Source organism: Fulmarus glacialis, unplaced genomic scaffold, assembly GCF_000690835.1.
Source record: "Fulmarus glacialis isolate BGI_N327 unplaced genomic scaffold, ASM69083v1 scaffold28615, whole genome shotgun sequence".
Classification (NCBI taxonomy): domain Eukaryota; kingdom Metazoa; phylum Chordata; class Aves; order Procellariiformes; family Procellariidae; genus Fulmarus; species Fulmarus glacialis.
Genome location: NW_009211619.1, coordinates 81,757 through 102,481, shown reverse-complemented (window position 1 = coordinate 102,481; position 20,725 = coordinate 81,757). Strand labels below are relative to the sequence as shown.

At 37.2% G+C, this 20,725-nt stretch overlaps 1 protein-coding gene across 1 annotated transcript in view; it reads left to right on the top strand.

Annotated features, from left to right (window-relative positions):
• The first annotated feature begins 373 nt into the window (after positions 1–373).
• Positions 374–20,725, top strand: part of COCH (cochlin) — a 23,476-nt gene continuing 3,124 nt past the window's right edge. The window contains exons 1-8 of the mRNA XM_009577614.1: positions 374–590; positions 5,512–5,668; positions 15,072–15,205; positions 16,418–16,480; positions 17,358–17,402; positions 17,491–17,638; positions 19,371–19,474; positions 20,298–20,524. Coding sequence (XP_009575909.1) covers positions 374–590; positions 5,512–5,668; positions 15,072–15,205; positions 16,418–16,480; positions 17,358–17,402; positions 17,491–17,638; positions 19,371–19,474; positions 20,298–20,524 — 1,095 coding nt within the window. The remainder of the gene's footprint in view (positions 591–5,511; positions 5,669–15,071; positions 15,206–16,417; positions 16,481–17,357; positions 17,403–17,490; positions 17,639–19,370; positions 19,475–20,297; positions 20,525–20,725) is intronic.

Below are 20,725 nucleotides of genomic sequence, written 5' to 3'. Positions count from 1 at the left end.
CGGGGGCCGGCCGGACCCCGCCGTGTCAGGCTCCTCGGAAGGTGGTCCCGGGGCAGGCTGCAGAGGGGCACGGGGGATGCCTGGGAACGCTTCCAAACGGGGGTGACACCCCCTCCTGGCACAGGTTGATGAAGAGCAGTGGTGACAAGTGTCCCTCCCCATCAAGGGGAGTGCTGACAGCAAGAGTGAGTGGGGGTGTTTGTGTGTGTTGTGAAGGCACTCGTGTAGTGCTTGGTAATTTGAGGATCTCTGACATATTTCTGACCATGGGATCGATTAAAAACTTTCTGAGCCTGCCCTGCCGTTATTTTGACCTGGAAAGCAAAAGAACATACTTAAGATGCCTAGCAGGGCAGGGGCTGCCCCCTGCGCCATGCCCTATCGGACTGCATCCCAGCTGCTGGAGAGTGGGCTCTCCTGGAGCCAGAGTCAATTCATGGGAACCAGGAGCCATAGGAAGCAGTCAAAGAAACAATGCACCAGAAGGACACAAGCGGCTTGTCTGCCCCTTCCAGCGGAGCCTTTCACCAAGGGGAGGGCAGGAGCCTCCAGAAGGATGCGCTTCCAGATGCAGGCCTGGCCTGCAGAAGGTGAGTGACCTCAAGCTTTTCTGAATCGTTCTTCAGGATTTCACAGTCATCAGGAAGCAGGGTTTGCCGCTCATTTTGTGTTCAGTTAAACATTTGGAAAAATCTTTCGCGCTACAGTGATAATAGCTATATGTCACAGGAATGCTATGGCTAAAAAAGAGGGGAAAAAAATGCACAGCAATAGAAAACCTACTCCAACCCCAATTCCTTTCCTCTTTATTTTATAGGTGCATTACAGATGAAGTGTCAACTTCATTATAGAAAAGTTTTCTATAATGCTTCCTCCTAGGGTTGGAGAAGAAGCCACCGTAGTCTGAAGGTAACTGGAATCAACTAAAATAACCTTAAGGGAATATTGGCAAAATGTAATTTTACTTTTACATGGTTACCGAAAGTACCAGGATGTGTTTGTATATAAAATGTGAACAGTTACCAAGTTACTCTTACCGTTATTTGGAGCCTAAATTCAACAGCATGGGGTTATTGAACTAGAAGCTTGCAGGAACTTTTAATAAAAGTATTTATATTATGTTTTCAAAGTAATGACAGAACATTAGCTTCCTCAAAAATCTGCTGGTTTTAGGCTCATAACTACTCAGGGAGATCTTAAAGGATCCTATACCTTTTCTTGTACTCCCCCTGAAATACATACAAATACCTCAGAGTTCAACAATTCTGGTTTACCATACATGAGACTGACTGTATGGTTGGGTGAACATTGGCATGAGATAGTAAGTGACCTTAAGTTGATTAGAAAGGGGCAAATCTCAAATTTAAATTGATAATATAGTCTTGATCAGATTTTTTAAGCCCATTGCCCTTGTCCAATCAGGATGTATACTTAACATTACATGAATCAGTAAGTTATCTGTGAACATGTTTTCCAAAATAAAACCAGGTATATATCTACTAGTATGTCTCTTTTGTATCTTATGCAAGCAATATTCCTTGTGTAAGATATAAAACCCAGGCTTGTTTGAAGCCTTAAGATAAAAAAAGGACTCCAAATCTTTCTGTTTTGCAAAGAAACAATACTAAGTACTAAAAAGAATAAGAAGCAAAATAGGGATGTACATTGTATTTTATGACCGATAAAGCTATCTCAGTCTTAGCAATCACTGATTTTTAAGATTTTGTTTATAATAATATAAATAGGGATTTGTTTCCTTTACATAAACAAATTTGGCTTTCCCAGAGAAATACGTGGAAACTTCAAGGTTAGAAAAGCTCAAGTTTTGGCTACGGATTTTATTTTTCTGGAGTCTTAAATTAGTGGCTTCTGTAAAAAATTGAGAACTGGACATAAGAAACAGCTATTTGGGGCAAATCAGAGTACATGGGATGAGGGACCAAAAAGATGAAAATGCTGAAATGGTTGAAAGCATGGTTATTAGATGGATGTTTTAGGAGAGGAGTAAGCCTTTGCTTTTTTTTCCTTTTTTAGGTCAACAGTGATGGAAGACAATCATCCCTACATTTAAAAATGGCTTAAATCAGGAAGAAATACAGTTTCTGTTCTTCATACTTTGTCTTTATGATGTACCCTGATGTAGTGTGTTTTGTGAGGCTTAAAGAGTGTGTGTCTTGACAGAGTGGGATGATGGTCAATTTATTACAGTTCTGAAGGCCTGATTTTATATCACATAATGTAGTCTCTAGTCCTCATCAGAGTCCAGAATGGGTAAGAGTCTAGGACTGAATCCTTTCCTATAAATTACAAGCTTATCTTTCGTTCTTCCAAAAATACATGGATTTAGAGTATTGGATCACATAAGTATCCAGAGAAATGCCTCAGCTGCTACTGCTCTTGCGTTCTTAAATTACAGTTACATTATATAGATAGCTTTTGGGCTGTTTCTGCTATAGTGAAATATCTTGGATAGACTAACAAAAACAACCACCTTCTTCAATTTTGATAGTAATATCACATATGAAATTTGGGAGAATGACTAGTATGTAAGCTGTCAAAGAACTATTCTATATTGTCTAGTATTCAGACCTGATTAATACATTACCCTGTTTGCAATGGACTACTTGTAATTTTATGGGTTGGATAGCTGATGATTAACTAACAGGGAAGAACAAAGTCCACTGCAGAGTTGGTATCGTAAGTCTTAATTTTGTTACCAAGTACTTATCATTTTGATACTGCACCAAACATTCCTAATTAGTCTCAGTTATAGAAGTATAGCTTTTTGAAAACTCTATTTACATAGAAAAACAAAATGAGATTGTTGCTTTTTATTTAGTGGCATAACGTTCTTCAAAGTGTGTGTTACCTCTGTGCTGATGCAACTCAGATATGAACTGCTGAAGCCTCTAGCTCCAGTATGTCATCTCTTTGGCTCATGCAGCAGCAACTCACCCCCTTCCCGCTCATGGTGTAGATGAGGATCATGACAGACTTTAGACAGCCATTACATAAAAATCCCATGGCTGGGCTACAACAGATTTCTGTGTTTTCGTAAGTAGGGAAAACGGCAAGATTTTTCTTTTTTCCTCATCTTCTGTGCTACGTAAAATATTAGTCTGACATATGACTGTAATTAGTAAGTACCTGGTAGTGAGGAAAATACAGATTTCCAAATAATAAAGGGTTCATTAACTAGACATGTCTAATTATTGTCTTTGTATGCACAGCCTGCCAAGGAATTCAGTCAAGTACAGTACATTAGAAATGATAGATATTAAAACTTCCTGTGGCGTCTAGCACTTTTGGAGGCTGGAGAAAATGTTGCAGGGTGCATGGCACAAGCAGTAATGTGAGAGCAGAGGTTACCAGTGATGCTCATTGCGGTGTTTCCTCCAAGGATAGCTAGCCTTCCGGCTGCTGTTTGATTCTGATGGTTGTGCTAGTTATCACTTGGCGGATATTACTTGATTAGTGCCCACACACTAGCCCACACCAATTAGCTAACACACTTGTAGAACTTTCATTAAAGGATTAGGGGACTCAAACAGCAAAGAAAATTAACTTCTTTTAGCGTAACACCAATAATCTAGCACTTTTAACAATGAAAATAAGAAGCTTCTAGGTATAGGCATGGTGATTCTGCTTGGTTTTTCAGACTCTTGTTTTTAAGGCAAATGTATAGGACTAAACATGGAGAGGATGCGTGTCTTAGGTAAGACTGTAAGTCCTAAAAAAAAGGTCTTTGTTTTTAGGATACTTGAGAATCAGATTAAATCACTTTACAGTGGTTCTTGCTAGGTAGACAGCTTTTATTATTTTGAGAAGGGAAAAATGAAAAAGTATTTACTGCTTTCTTTTTTATTATTCTGGACTATATAGACATATTCAGCATATTTAAGTCACATCTTTGTGCTGACAGATAGCAGCAAAGATTTTTTTCAGGAAGATGTCATTAGGTAGTTTTAACATAATTTCAGTATAGCATTAATGAGGATTACATATACTTAAAAGTAGAACTACATGCATGGTCTGTGAATAAGTGTTCAATTTATGCAGCCAGAATGAACAGACACACTTCCCTGTATACAGCACCTCCGATTGTAACTGTTGTGCTTTTCAGTTCTAAAGTCAGTGAGATTAGCAGGAGGTATCATCTTTTCCATTCGCTGATGAGGAATAGAGTATGCTCCAAATAATTTCAAATAACAGCAGCTTATGTTGGGGTCAGTGAACACCCTAGGGTAAGAGCGGAAAGAGGGGGGAGGGAAGCCGGTGAGAGACAGATCGCTGATCCTCGAAACATACTCTCCTTGGGATATAATGCTGATACATTGGCCTGCCTCTGTCAGCTCTCATCTTAATATTGTGAAAAAGTAATACTCCGAGCGCATGTAGAAAAGGTTCTTGCACCTTCTAGTGCTCAGCAAGGGCAAGATACGCTCTTAGGAAATTCAGAATAAATATCCAGTCATGGGTCGAACTTACGATGCTGAATTGATGTTGATCTAAGCCAAAGCTCTGATTTGCTGTGCTATCAGACCAGCTGAATGTTCTGTCCTGTGTAGTAGGATGGTAGTAAGTATCCAAGATAACGACCTCTAAGTTTGCAAAAGAAAAAGCATTAATTTGCCGAGTAAAATTGTATAGTGGTGTAAATCTGTGTCTGCATATCTACATTGCACATATGCAAGCACAGTGAAAGCTTAATGATGATAATCCAAGGAGCAACTTTTAAGAAAACAAACAAACAAAAAAGGTAGAGTTCTATGTGAAAAATGCATGTGCCTCAGCTGAATAAATAACTTCTGTCTCACTGGGTGAATCTGACAGTCTTCTGCACAATGATAATGATGTAAACTTCATTGCAATGAATTGATATGAATGTTCTAGATGTTACTATGTTACTGGAGCAAGGAGATGGGTATTCCTTTTTTACACTGGCCTCAATAGGATTTATTGCAGGGTTAAGGGAAATGCTGCTGTCAGCCTGCTTCGTGAATGCCACTGGAGAGGAGGTTCAGCGTTTCCCAAGTGATTCACAGATGTCTTATGGCTGGAGATTACTGTGGGGACATAAGAGTAATTTGATTTCTTTCTTGGAGAGTGCTGCCCACTCCTGTGTTCCACGAACCTTTGAAGGTCTTCCCCTTGCCCTTCTGTCTCTGCAGTAAACTTACAGATGTGAATTGCTTTTCCCCCTGTAATATTCCTTGGATATTATTCTAACTTTGGTTTAGTGTTGTTTGCTCTTCTTTTTTTTTTACCCTTTCTACCTTTTTCTGCCATTTCTTTCCCATAAATAATTTAAAAGTGTTTTCTTCCTTGTCATAACTGTATACTTGTAAGCTCCAAAGATGTCTTTACAGACATACTAGAGCATAAGATGAGACAGTGTACCTAATTTCAAATTCAAACATTGCTTTAAACTTGGAAACTCTAGAGAGATTAAAAAAAACAACCACCAACCCTTAAGATTTTCAGGTCACAGGTTCTTCTTTTTTTCTTTAGTTTCCACTGCTATCACATGCTTTACAAGAGGACTAGATCTTAGAAAGGAGACAGAAGATGTCCTTTGCCCAGCAAACTGTCCTCTATGGCAATTTCACATCTTTGGGGATGGAGTTTATGCCTCTCTTTCCAGTATCTGTGGAGCTGCCATACACAGGTAAGTCCCATGATTGCTAATCAATGTGTTAAGCAAGTTTATATAGTCTTGCCACGCTTTTAAATTTTAATTTGATGCCATCATAATAAAGATCTTTCTGGACTTTGGGAGACATACCAACTCAATAGGAGTGTCATTAGGAGAAGAGAGAACAAGGAAGATCTGAGTTGTGTGTTAGTGTTCCTGAAAACTGCTTCATTAACTTTCTCTGAAATGGCACAGCAGCAGACAAATTTTCACAGTAAGATTACTTATGTGTAACTGGTAGACATGGAAGGATACAGTGTAAGTAGTAACTAATTGGAGAATAAAAGCAGATTCCCTTTCTGACTTTCATTTACATGACATTTTTTCTGAAATTGTTGAAATCAGTTTAAGCTCCTATGCAAACACACCTACCCATGATTTGGCTGAATGTGGTCCATAGACTATTACTTTTAATCAGTGTTATGTTTTTTGTTACAGCATTTATCTTATGACAGTTGCTTGCTGGTGTTACTCTACATAATGATGTCTTAATTAGACCAGTATCTAGCTGAATTCACTCCTGTATCAAATAGAAAACTAAAGACTAAGAAAAATATACAGATAACCTATGTTAAATAGATGTCATTAGAAAAACGATAATTCCACAGGGGAAGGAGAACAGGCTGGCAGGTATCTTATTGAGGTTATCTGATTTTTTTTTTTTGAGGAAGGACAAAGATTTAATTACTTATTTGCAAGGTAAATTCTCTCTTGGATCAATTTTTAATAAGGCAATATTGGACAAAACCAGCTGGAGACAGTGAGATATCTATTTCAGATGCCTGTGGAAGCCAGACTGATTCCTGATTGTCAGTCTACGGGAAGTTTCAGACTTGTATTTTAATACTTTGAAGAAGCTTTTAGTTCTTAAAGGAGGATTCTTAGCTTCATCTAACTGCCTGTACAACATGATAGTTGTTCACTTAGACCTTTTCACAATATGCTTCCTACCACAAAGTAGATTCAAAACTTTAAGGTATTATGACTCTTAAGGTAGGACTGACATTTCAGCAACAGAAATTTGGATTGGACATGAAGAAGAGTCTAACAATAAGGACAGAGACTAGATGGCCTGAGATATTATAGGGACTGCAATAGGCAGTGCAGTTTCTGACAACAGATAGACATCCATCTGTCTAGAATAGCTAAATACTTATTGATCCTATCTTGAAGCAAAAGTACAGACTAGATCATCCTGCCCAAATTTTTCCTAATTTTTGAGAAATCTATAATTAAGTAGTATAACTATATTTAAAAGTAAGACTTCATCATGCATATAACCTAAATTATTTGGGTTTCAAGAGCTACTCTTGACACAAATCATTATATTGATGTATCATACTATATTACAGAGACCTTTTTTAATGTCCTATTCCTATGAATGAAATTTCATTAACATTTTTGGATTACAACATAAGTTATCCAGAATCCCTTCAAGCATCACTGAACTTCTTAAAACTACTTTTATTTAGCTTCCAGGTACATCAATGTTAATATATGCGTAAACTAGAGTTAAAACAAAAAAAAATCACACCATCTTATTATCTTTGTATATTCCAGATAAGACTAGTGCTGCCCTTGCAGAAAGGCTGAAACTATTCTTAAAAGCTTAAGTGAAACAAAGTGCTTAAGAGAAATGGGGAATAGTTTCAATCTCTTTTTTTTTTTTATTCCCAAGCAACAGAAAGAAACTCTTTCAGAATATATTAATGTGATGCTGAACTCTATCAGAGTATTCTTGATTAAAAAGAAAAAAAACAACCCTAAAATTTTACAGAGAAATAAATGACTAGAAGATAAAGGAGGAAAATAAAGATTTTTTGAGTTAACATTCATTGCTTGATACTTTAAATGTCACAAAATACATACTAAACATTTAAAATGATATTTAGGGAGCTGTCACTACTATCCAGAAACTTATATAAAGTGTCAATTAAAATCCTATAACTTTTAACAAGACTTCCAAAATTCAGGATATTTTTGTAGTATTTAAACTCCAAAGTAAACTAAAACCAACTGTTTCTAAAATTGGATTTAAGGAGGGGTTTTGAGTAGAAACTCTGGAATTTCTCAAATGCTGTAAAGGAGACTAAGAGCTAAGGTATTTTAGGGGCACTAGAAAGAACTTGAGAGGTATTGTGGGGGTCTGTGTGTATTTGTTTTTAAAGCTTAAGAGTTAGTTTCAAAGATAATTACATGTCTCCGTGTGTGTTATTGCTAGAACAGACTTCCTTTCAATCCTGCTATAAAAAGATTGAATGGCTCCATTCAGTGTGCTTTAAGTGTCTTTATGAGTGTTTAAAAAAAAAAAAATTCAACTTCAGTTCTTCACTTTTTCTAGTTTAAGTATATAAAAAAAGTTTGTGAAAGAATGTCTAGATTAAACATCTGCCTTTTTTCTTTTTTTTTAAAAAAGGTTGTATAGGAAAACAGATTTCTTCCTATTGTCTTTTTTTCTAAGACAATGTTTGTATTCAGCAATGTAGCCATTTATTTTTAACATTCTGTTTCTTTACTCATTGACAAAGATGTCTTCACTTAAAGAGGAAAAAAAGCTTTTGCTATCAAGAGCTTTTTCCAAAGGCATTGAAGTCTTGAGTGTTTTGAAAAGTCATAAAAATTCCTAACCGGTTCAACTAGGCAGCGGTCTTGAACGTCCCATGCCAGTGGCGATTGTGATGTTAGAGAAGTCCCACCAAGCAAGCTGGTGGGGCTTGGTTCCCCCACAGCTGGGAGTACTTTTACACAAGGAAGAGGTACAAGAAATGGAAGATGTAGATTTCTTTTCAAGATTTACATAGTCTTCTCCTAGACAGTAAAGCACAGGCATTTATACATCACTTAGCTCTTCACTGAAGTCTGTAACTTATAAACTATGTATATTATTGTTCTCCAGCCCAGAAGCATAGGAGTGTATAAAAATCCATGTTTTTCCATAGTAAGTGTCAATATAAATTATACTACTTGTGAAATGTGCACCCCTGTTTGTAAAACCTGCATCTAACAATCTGTCTCCACAGACATTGAGAGAACAGTGAGGGCTCTAATAGCAATGAAAGGATTTAAATATACTCACGATTCTAATCTGTGTCTTCCAGTAAGGATGTAAATTAATAATGTTCAAGTCTTCTGAATATGATAGACTGTAGTAAGGCATTTTGAAAAAGCAGAATATAGGTGAAAATCTATTTAGGAGAATTGCTGCTTTTTGAAGACTACCTTTAAGTTGGGGGCTATTAGTCCTGTTGGCCTTTCATGCTCAGAACAGAATTTGCTACATGAGAATGTTTTGTTGGTTTTGCTGCAACAATTAGCAGCCATAAATACCGGTCCTGGTAAAAAAGGATGAATGGAGGAGAGGCAAGAGCTGTTTAGTTCTCAGCTAATTTCAGTGCAGGCTGCAAAATCCAAGAAAAACATACAAAATACTTGCTCCTCCTTGCTCTGTGTTGCAATGGCTAAACTCCACATTGGTGTCAAAGTAACTCCAAGAAGATATTGCTAATAGGTAATCACAGTAATTTGCTGTTATGATGTAACTAGATATGTGCTTTGAGAATTTTGCAGATTTCTTCCAAAGAACTGAAACAACCACATCTAGTTTAAAAGTAGGTATGCCCTACATTACATTGCACGGTGTGTGCAACATAGCTCTATACCTTAAGCACTGTTGAGTACCAGGCCTGTGCCACTACAATGACTGCTGCTGTTATCTTATATAAAGCACAGTCGGACAACTATCCACCACTTCAAGAAGCATCAGTCTTGAGAGCAGTGCTTTTTTTTTAAACTGAAAATGATTGTGTGAGGGTGGGTCAATTCCCCCTTCCACATACACTCCAGTTTGTGTGCCGGGTCAAAATTGAGGCCCGATTCCTTAATTTTATATAAACCAGATAATGCTTCCTAATGCAAATTCCTATGAGTAGTTCCATTACTGTGAGGCAATTATTAACACAATAAAATACTATATAGTCTATGTAAAGAATTTAGCAGAATTCAGCTATGAATAATTCTGTATACTACAGATGAATAAGCTTTCTGCCTGTTTTAGTTTGTTATATTTGGCTTTTTCTCTCCTTTTTCTCTCCTTATTTTATGTGTAATTACTCTCAGGAAACGGAATATTTATTTAATATTGTTCTTTTTCTGGGCAAAAGAATAAAAGATTTATTTGTTGGGGGAAGAATGGAAAACCTCCTACCAGGCTGACACAATGTAGGCATGAAGAACTGAGTTACACCTACCACTGAGTGATTAATTGGGTTAATAATCAGAAGGTCAAATGAAGGGCTAGGTTCTCAGCTTGTGCAGTTCTGTTCTAGTGCCAATTCAACTAAATGGAGACCTAGCCCAATGTGGTAGTGTTCAGAAGCTAAATAGGCATGTAAAATTTTTCCTAACCTTTGTAACTAGTCACAGGGTGGAACCATTTCTAATTAGACATCGAGGTCCTAGAACTCAAGTGTAACAAAAGGATATCATGGTATTACCAAGCTGGCCACAAAGTGACCACAAACATAGATGATGGCCCCTGAGCTGCCCTAGTGTTTGCTAAAAGAATATTGACAAAAACGTTGCCTGGCCAGAGGGATTTCTGAGTAGCTGTAGATCCCCTGGGAAACTGGTATAGTGCCTCCTTCTGCTGCTGAGCCTTCTTTCCTGCCAAAAGCAATAGGGGTGCAGAGGACACAAAGAGCACAACCTAGGCGGCCAGAGGATGCTGGCACGAGACCCTGAGCAGCTCCCTATCAGTGACTGAAGGCAATCAGGCAGCAGTAGAAGACTGCAGTTTGGAGAAGGGGAGGATGCTCCCTGGAGCCATGGAGAAAGGCAGATGATGTGGAAGGAGTTTGATGCAGCTGCTGATAGTAGGAAGGAAAGATGGGAATTCAGGTAATTCAGCTGTCTTGTCTTAAGTCCCTGAGGATAACTGTTTTCATCCAAGGACCCTATAGGAAATACCAGCTGCTATCACAGCCAGCACTCTGTTAGCAACGGGAACAGGAACTTTCAGGTCAAAATTATGCTCTTGGATAGGATGGCAGGCCTTCATCTTTCTGCTCTCTCCCTTCTGCTGAAAAAGCAGATAGCCTGCCTATAGACATACATGATGAGCATAATGATCAGCATAAAAACATACCATGTGAGTTTCTGAGCAAATACTTTACTTCTGGACTGCAAGACTAAATCAGCTCAATACGTACTGCTTCTAACAGCCCAATTGCAGCGCTGCTGCCCTTGGGCTTGGGACCTTTCCTTGGCATAGAACATTTAGTCTATGTTCAAATCTATTTCTCTTCACTCTTTAACACTATTATACAACAAACAATCTTTGTCTATTTCACTGACAATGTTTTTTTATCTTTAGACAATTTTATCTAGCTGATCCTTACCTTACACTTAGTTCTAAGCCCATCTAAAGGAATAGCTACTTGGATTAATCTCCAACATTTTTAAACAAGTCAATAGCTTATAAGCGTGCTGCAAGAAGTGCTCTCTCCATTGGCCAAATCTGTCACCACTCTTACAAATTCTAAGAAACAATGGAAAACTCACTCAGAGGAAAAAGATTTTCACCAGGTGAAAATCTTGTGTTTCCTCTTTCTTTTAACAGGAGATGGTATTTCAGCTTTCTACTGCTAAGATTACTTACTGCAGTTATATCTATAAGGGTCATCTCCCATGGCTGGAAGAGTCTCTTTGTGGTCTAGGCATCAGTTTTGATGTGCTTGCTCCTTGAAAAATGCATTCAAAATTCAGCAAAGGCAAGCCAGCCCTGCATCTATTTCTCTGAGAGTGCAGATAAACAGTTTTTGCACTTTACTTTGAGGAGGTGCATAAGGCTCTAAAAAGCTTCAACCCCATCTGTTCATTTATCTCAATTCAGATTTTTAAGTATGTTTTAGATGAAATTCCTATATTTCATAAGACCTTCCCCTATCTGCTGCCCTTGGCCAGTATACTTTCTATGAGCTATTGTGCAGTGAGGACCTGGATTGCTTCCTCATGTATCTGCTTTTCTGTTTAATTTGTGTGCAGTTTTGAGTGGAAAATACCATTTAGGTGTAAAGTATGATTTCTTATTAACAGTGAAGCTAGGCAAGAAAATGGACTGACAGCTTTTATCTAAAGTTGCTGTCAAGCAGCCCTGGCAGTAGCATGAAACATAGTGAGTCAGGAAGTGAAAGCTGTTCCTGGAAAACCTGCAGAGTTCCAGTTTAGTCAAAACAGCCATGGCATGCAAATCAATCTTGCAGGAGCAGAGGACAGTCGTGAAAATCAAAGCAGACTGTAACGACATAAATCATTCTGAGGAAATGCATAGGCACTCCTTCACTGTTTAAATACCACTGCAAATCTACACAGGATGAATCTTGCTTTTAAAGTCAGTCGTAAATGATTGTGGAAAGGAATTTGCCAATCTGATTCAGAATACAAAGGCAGACTGACAATATGGTTTATTCCACTTCAGCGTATATGACCATGCACTTTAAGTAAACTTGCTGGAAGAAACATCCCAAGTAAAACCAATGAGATTGTAAAAGATGGCTTAAACAGTTGTTAATTTACCTACAGAACAAAATGGCAAGAAAGAAGGAATAACTTTCAAACAGATACAGTTAATGTTATATTCACATCTAACATCAGCCCCCCACTTGCATTAAAAATAGCAGAGCTGTTATATGGAAATAGCATATCTTCAGAAGGCAGTCTAGAGTTTTGACTTGTGATGAAATACAGAATCAAATGTTTTCAATAAATAGATAAGGAGCAAATAAAACTATGCTGGTTTCAGTGGAAAGCTTCCAAAGTCAATGGAGAATATCTAGGGTTTTTTTTTTCCCCCCAGAATGATTACACGGAAATCAAAATGAAAAGACCAATAAACAAAATGGAACCACATAAACAAAAGTGGTCACACTGTGACTAAAATAAGCTGAAATCATTGTTTCCAGGAATAATTCTTAGGCTAAGCTTTCAGTATGAATATGTTCTTGAGTTTAGTTCAGCCAGTGCTCAAAGTTGCAAAGGAAGGGGAAAGAGATGCTAAACTCTTTTTGGGAGCTAACTTGGGCATAGATCAGGTATGCTGATGCAAGCCCAAAGTAGCTTCACTAAAATTGCAGGTATAAACTTAAACACAGTATATTATATTTCTGACACATATTTCCTTATCCATTAAGACTGAGACACTAGTGAAGGCTTGAATGCCAAAGAGAACCAGGTACTGGAGAAGAAAATTATGTTCTAATTAGACTGCAATATTCTAAATGCATTAATGTGTTATTTTTCCCAAAGATAATTTTGCCTTACTGAATTTTCTTGTCCTTTAAAAATAACCAGTTAGAGGCTCTGATCTCTGATTTTTCTCTCACTGTTTTTTAAAGAACTGTAAAATGCTGTTTGTATTTGTCAACTTTATAATCTGATTTTAAACTCATTCAGGGTTACTGTACTAAAGCTCCTCTGTCTATATACTGTATACAGTATTCCTGGATGAGAAAATATCTGTATATTTTGAAACTACTACCATAATCTTCCAAGCTACAAGAATCAAATATATGTAACCACAGTTCAATTTAGAAATGCAAATCATGTTCATGAATGAGGAATGTATTTTTACAGCAGTCCACAGGAGATTTGTGGAAGCTGCCTTTGCCACAGATAGATACCCAGAGCTCACATTACCAGAAATATATGCAAGATTTTCTAAACTCAGGTCTTGATTATTCTACTTTCACAAAGTTTTAAATCAGATTAGGCCGGGATCTCTTTTCAAGCAGGAAGCCAAACAGATAAGAAAAATAAACACAAAGGCACACATTGCTGTGTTTAAATAGTCTTGAAATGTTGTTTGTCTCCCACAGTACTGTACCTGCCCAAGTACTACAAAGCATCACGCTTTTATTCCCTCTTAGAGAAGCTCAATGTTCAATTTTGGCCTCTACAAATAATAACCATTCTTTCAGTAGCGTATAAAAAGAGATCTGAACAGTTCTGATGCCTATTCTTGTGACTTGAGGTATCCAAATACAACTAACCACAACAGCCTCTCTTCCTGCAAAAACAGTGAAGTTCTCTCTGGGCTGTTTTTAACCCTGAAGTTTCCTAAATGCATAAACCTATTGTCCTGCTGGGTATTCACACAATCCTCAGCTCATAAGCATCAGCGAGCTTTTCAAACTAGCTATTTCTTTATTTGTCTCAGATGGCAGGGCAGATCTCAAAACCTGTTTGTTGAATCATGAAATGAAACTCAACAAGGGGAAAATGACAGTGGCCTTTTCTAAGAACTAGACTATGACCTCTAAAAACTTGTCTAGGGTCTGGGTGTTTTGGGTTCAACTCTCTTCTCAGTTTTGGAGAACTTCCTTCATAGATTTTGCTACAAGTTTTCTTGTCACTTACGTTTCTGAACTGACCCTTCTAGTAAGGCATTAAGGGGTATAGTAGTTTTATATTACTGGATATGACTTTATAAGATATTTTAATCAGTAAGCTTCTTGGTATCTGTTCTGATTTTTTTTTTTTTAATTAATCCATTATAACTGTATGTTAAGGGTGCATTGCAGTACGCTTAAACTAATGAAGATAGCTGTGACTTGTTAACTATTACCTAAGTATTCCAAATTCTGAAGCTGCAATTTGGTACGTTACTCTACGTCTCTGTCAGTGAAAATTACAGAGTTGAATTGCATCTAGTTGATACACTATTTCCAAGTTCAGACTGAAAGCAATCCAGAATCTTACATGGATTGAGTTATTAACTTGCATTTATTTATTTAATTCATTTCAGATTTCACATTTAATGTTTACCACAGGTGAATAAGATGCTTTGGGCTCTGTTCTTATAATTATCGGTAATCTGATGGCTGCTATCAATAATGTCTATCATTTCTGACTTCAGTCTGTAGTTGCATGACAAGATATCCTACATATCCATTACCACTATAAACAGCAATTTTTCTTCCCAGTTTTCTTAGCTTTTGCCATTTTGTAGTTAAGTATGCTGAATTTTGTTTCAGTCACAAATATCCATGAGGCATAATGAGCTCAAATATGCTTTGCTGGAGCTCTTTCCTTTAGGAATTGATATGTCATTGAAACATCACTCTTCTGTGTCAGTCTGAACACTGCCAGAATTTCAGAATTCCTGACCTTTTTTTTCTAAGTCTGTGTGGTGCTCTGAAGAACAGTTTCTTTTAAAAGTCTTTTCAGCAATTTATAGCTTGTTTTAGCCTGAACGCAACCGCCTGCCTATATGGCATCTTTTTCAGGAGGCTAGTGTCCAATGTACTAATGATGGTATAACTGTATTGCATTTTCTTGTGATTAAAATGTCTGATTTATAACAACTCTTTTTGTATCTCAGGGGGGTGATCACCAATGCAGGAGGAGCTGTAAGGGTACAGACTCTCCCAGGGCAGGAAAACTACCCTGCTGTAAATGCCAACGGGATCCAGTCTCAGGTGCTCGCTAGATGGGCTTCGTCTTTCTCAGTGACTCGTAGGTGGATCACACTTATTATTTTGCAAACTGTATTTGAAATATTAACAGAAGTCTAGGAAACTGCTTCAATGCTCCTGTACGCATAAACAAATGTGATTGCTATCTGACGTGTAGTAACAAAAGGTTTTACTATTAACTCATTATTTCACTTTCATTTTTCCACAATTTCCTTAAAATACTATTCCAGCTAGACTAGCTAGCCTGTAGCAGAAGCCGATACATAAAAATGGATCACAGTTATTTACAATATAATGACATGATAGCAGGCAGTTGACAGTGCAGTTCCACGAGAGTTTAAGCTGATCTAAGTCAGTGCTTCGATCCCACTATTGCAGTCCTGTCCTCCCACCACTTCCAGCCATATAGTTTTATCCCTTCTCTCCCGCTGTCTGCCTTTATCCAGGCAGTAGGACATGTCAGGCCCTTCAAATTGCTTGTGCAGCATTCCCTGCAAACAGAACACTGACCCTCCAAAACCAGGAATAATGTCAACTTAGATGTGATGTGGTCATTAAGCTACAGTGTGACATAGTGGTTTTTTCAGAAGTTTTTGTCTGCATGGTTGAGACACTGTGCCTGATTGCAAACCAGTTATCACACCCTGCCACTTGGGTGAGGTTAAACCACCCTCATGAAAATGTATAAAGCAGCTTACTGGTTATATATGTTGTTGTGGTTTCAAAAATATTAAAGTGTATGTGTTTTCTAGTATATTTTTTCAAAGTTTGGGAAACAAATGTCTAATGCATTCTTATTGTTTACAAAACTAAAATTCAGCCTACTATCTCTAAGATACTAGTAACCCTTGTATAGTGTCCATTGCAAATTAATAGTGAAGAACTTGGAATTCCAGGTGCTTTTGGTGAGGTTGTAAGTGAAATCAACTTCTCCAGATCAAGTCCTGAATGTATCTGCTAGAAATAATGTCTGCTATAGTTCAAAAACTCTCAACAATTAGATATGCTGTAATTACTCATCAGCTGCTATTGTTTCAAATGCAGAAGCTCAAAGGAAAAGTTTATTACCTGTAAAAGAAGGAGTGCAATACTGGATTGCACCAAAGATCTGCCTAGGCCTGCGTCCTACTCCAAGAGTCACTAATGGCAGATGACGAAGAAAGGTTATTGGAAATACAGCATCTTCAAGCACTTGTGATTTCATCTAAGTACACTGAAATACAGTAAATTTATTCCTCCAATATTTTAACAGGTACCAAGAACACAGCGCTTGAAGCAGTTGGGCGATCAGTATCAACAGCACGTCCTCCTACAGGTACGAGATTTCTGCAACAGGAAGGGGAAGCCTCCTGGGATAAGATGTGCTACAGTGTGTGAATCCCTCACTAAAATGCCGCGTTTCATAGGATTTGTTTATTTTTAAGAAGAAAATATATGCAATATCTGTTTTTTCAGTATATCTTTCATCAGCAAAAAGAGGAATAATTTGTAATCGAGGAGATTGATTCTGACTTCAGCAGTATTCATGTAAATAAAGAAAAACTTGAGTGAATTTAGAAAAGTAACACAAATAACAGAAGGAAAGGAAAGGAAGGAAAGAGTCCACGAGCTCATGTAATATTCATTCCTATTAAGCGGCAGAGAAGACAGACAACGCATTCCTTCTTACAGAACTACTCAACGGCTGAGTGCTGTCAGGACTTACATAGCAGAAACTTAGATGTTATGTGAATTTCTCCACAGAAAATGCTGCCAGTAAAAGACTAGATCAGTTTTTAAGATAGTTAGTGTTAGATAAATACTGGACTTGGATCTTGTTTGCGAATAGACCATTTGCTTTACAGCTGAAGTCCGGTTTGCTTCCAAACCATTAAAACTGCACACTGTACAGCAGGATTGCTAACTGAGAAATGGTAGCACTTGGGATGGTGAGCTACAGCAACCCACCAGCTTTCTGTGTTTCAGTAATCAGCTAGGCAGGTGTAGAAAGGAAGGTTAAACTGTTTCATTTGAAAAAGAATATTCCCTGAGGAGCAAAGCAGTAGTAGTGCAAGTTTAATAATTAAACTGATTGACAGTTCTTACTGCAGATAGATTGCAATGTAATTCTTGGAGTCTGAGCTTTTTCTGGTTCACTTTTGGCTGTTCATCTTGTTGTTCTTAAATGATCCATGCTGTTTCCTTCACTGAAGGTAAAAGACCTAAGAAGCCACTTGATAAAAAGGCTGGAAACAAAGGTAGGAACCCACAGATTTAACTTTTGCAAAGCAAAATCCTAATGTTTGTTTAGTGTTAAGTAAGTCTAATTATTTTGGATGTTCACAGACTGTAAAGCTGATATTGCATTTCTCATTGATGGAAGTTACAACATTGGCCAACGTAGATTTAATCTGCAGAAAAACTTTGTTGGAAAAGTAGCTGTGATGTTGGGAATTGGAACAGAAGGGCCTCACGTTGGAGTTGTACAAGCCAGGTAAGAACAGATCTATGCAAAATATAACTGAGTGATTAATAAAAGAAATCAATTAATATATCACTCCCTATTTTGCAGAACAGTATTCACTCAATAATGGCAGATGAATAGCAAGAGAAAGCAAACTTTCCAGCTGTAGTACTGTTTGCTCTGTGCTACACTGAGATGTCCGTGTGAGAAGGCGTGAAAAATTTGATCATCTTCTGCCTCTGTGATACTTGATATTTGGATAGAGAGAGCAGCTGGACTTTTCACAGCCCCTCTGCCACTGACAGTTTTGTAGCTCATCTTAGTAAAACAGCAGAAAGCACTCTGCAAAGGAGAGATGGCTGTTTAAAAATTGTAGAGAGAATGGCTATGAACATGTACAAAACAAAAACTGTAGGTTACTACAGCTAATATTTTTGAATTGTAAATGGTCACTTTTTTATTTTAAGACTATTCATACAACTATGTATGTTCACAGGCTGCAAAACAGTCTGAAAGCCACTGCAACATTCAACACGTTGGTAAAAGGTTTTTTGGAGCCACAGCTCAGTTTGCTAGTGCTCAGCAGTAGCAGTTTTCCAAGGCTTAACCACTTTGGCTACTGCTTCTGGAATAAAGGAAGCTCAAAGAAGCCTTTAACTCTCTTATTCTAAGAAGATGAAACATCTGTTAGATTAACACAGGGTTTCTCTATCACATCTTTCATTATTAAAGTCTGTTCCTCTCCCCTGCCTTTAGACAACCGCAGAGTAGATGTCTGCATCTTATTTAATGACCTAGGCTTGTTTTTATAGTCACTAGAAAGAATGACCATGTTCATGGCACAAACCATCTGAACCACTTTGGATGCCTCTTTTAGGATGTGATGAATTCCATCCTGAAAAATCCAGTCTGTCCACTGTAGACATCAAAATCTAGGAGAAATGAGCCTCACTCTTGCTGTCCTGGATTTAAATACTACAATGTAAGGAACAATTCCTGGAGAAACTGAGTAATCAGTTCAGCACCTTGAACGTTCACTCTTCATTAGAAATTATTCTTACAAGCAATAATCTTTATATTTCAAAATGTACCATTTTAACGGTTATTCTGCCATGAGATTCAGCACTGCAGACCAACTCTGCCTGGCACAAGGGTTCATTCTAGTGATTCTGATGCAGGATCAGGCCATTTATTCATAGCAGCAGCTCTCTGCCCTGCAGGTGTTTTTCTTTCTACTCTTCTCATGACAATTTGTTTCCTACTATAAATCAAAAGTGAAATCTGGAAATTTAGTGTAGCTAAAATCTTTCATTTCTTAAATGGAGTCAGTAGCTAACATACCTTAAAACTTCTCAAATTAAATAACTCAAACTGTCTGCATTTCAATTTTTTAAAAACAAGGTACTTCTCATACAAATAGTGGAAAACCTGCCAATTTTCAATTACACAAATGCATTTAGTTTAACACTGGCCATGTTCTAAATTTTTTCCTGTATCTATTTTCAACCTAATGTTTTCAGCTGCTTGATAAGCATAAGAACCAATCTGTTCTTAATTTACCCACCCAGCTAAAGAATTCCTCTTCTAAGGATTGTGAGAATTATTAATTGAGGATCATACTTCTATTTTAGGAATTAAAAATATAGAGAGTAGTGTATATTGCCAAGAACAAAATGATTCAAAGTGTATTTTAGCTTGCTAATGCCATAGTGGTATGAAAAGTGAACTACATACTTTATTACTCTGTTTTATATTTATACAGTGAACATCCAAAAATTGAATTCTATCTGAAAAACTTCACTGCTGCAAAAGAAGTTTTGTTTGCCATAAAGGAACTAGGGTTCAGAGGAGGCAATTCCAATACAGGTGAGTTCATACTCCATGCAAACAGAAATGATTTATTTACATTTCTAAATACATATTTATTTTAATATATCTAAGTATGCATATATATACACACTGAAGTATTTATAATGCAGTTGGGCAAGAAAGTGTTTTAAATGCCACGCTTATCTTAGTTTCAACATTTTTCAGCTAGAACATTGCCACATTTTCCATTTCATTTCCAGAAGTTAGGGTTCTTATTACACGTTTAATTAGAGTAGAAGTGCAAATATCACTTCCTGCGTTTAAACAGTAATCAACTTTTCACTAGTAACAGAATGATATATTGAGAAAAATTCATATCTAAAAGGCTTAGCATTTCATTCTTGTTGAGTTGCTAATTAAAGAGTTAGAATAATCTTGGAATTCGTAGTAAGCGGTTGTGAAGAGATATGTGCCAAATGGGGAAACTGAGCATTCCAAATACATGGCATTTCACAAGCTAAATTTAAGTGGCTCCTCAACTTTCTTCCTTCCAGTTCATTTGGCAGGTACCAATATATCTACTTCCTAGTACAAAACTAGATATGTGGGTGACAAAATGTCAGTGGTTTCTTCCTCAGCTTTATCCGTGGGGGAGATTTTTGTGGGCGTGGTTTGGTTTTGGGTTTTTTGAGGGTTTTTTGGTTTTTAACTTATAGGTTGCTCAAGCTTCATTATTATCAAATTTCCTGGGACACTATTTTGCTTTTACACTGGGTTAGACCTGTAATCATAACCAAATTCCACCACAATTTCATATAGGAAACTGGTATCAAAGTGTAATTGCATTATTTCTTCATATTCTTTTTCTCTTCAAAACTAGGGAAAGCTTTGAAGCACACAGCTCAGAAATTCTTCTCTTTAGAAAATGGAGCACGCAAAGGAATTCCCAAGATTGTTGTAGTGTTCCTAGATGGCTGGCCCTCAGATGATATAGAAGAAGCCGGCATAGTGGCCAGGGAATTTGGAGTCAATGTATTCATTGTGTCTGTAGCAAAACCCACAACAGAGGAGCTGGGAATGGTACAAGACATTGGTTTTGTTGACAAAGTAAGAGAGAATATCATTATACATTTTTCAGTCATGGGTATTATTCCAGAGGATTTACTTCATGCTAAAATCTTAATGAACTAATTCTTTTATATAGATGTATATATAGAAAAAATTAAAATATTCTCTCAAAAACGCCAGTGAAGCTCTCCCTGCTTATAAGTGATTTAAAAGAATATCACTAGCAAGCCTAAAGAAACA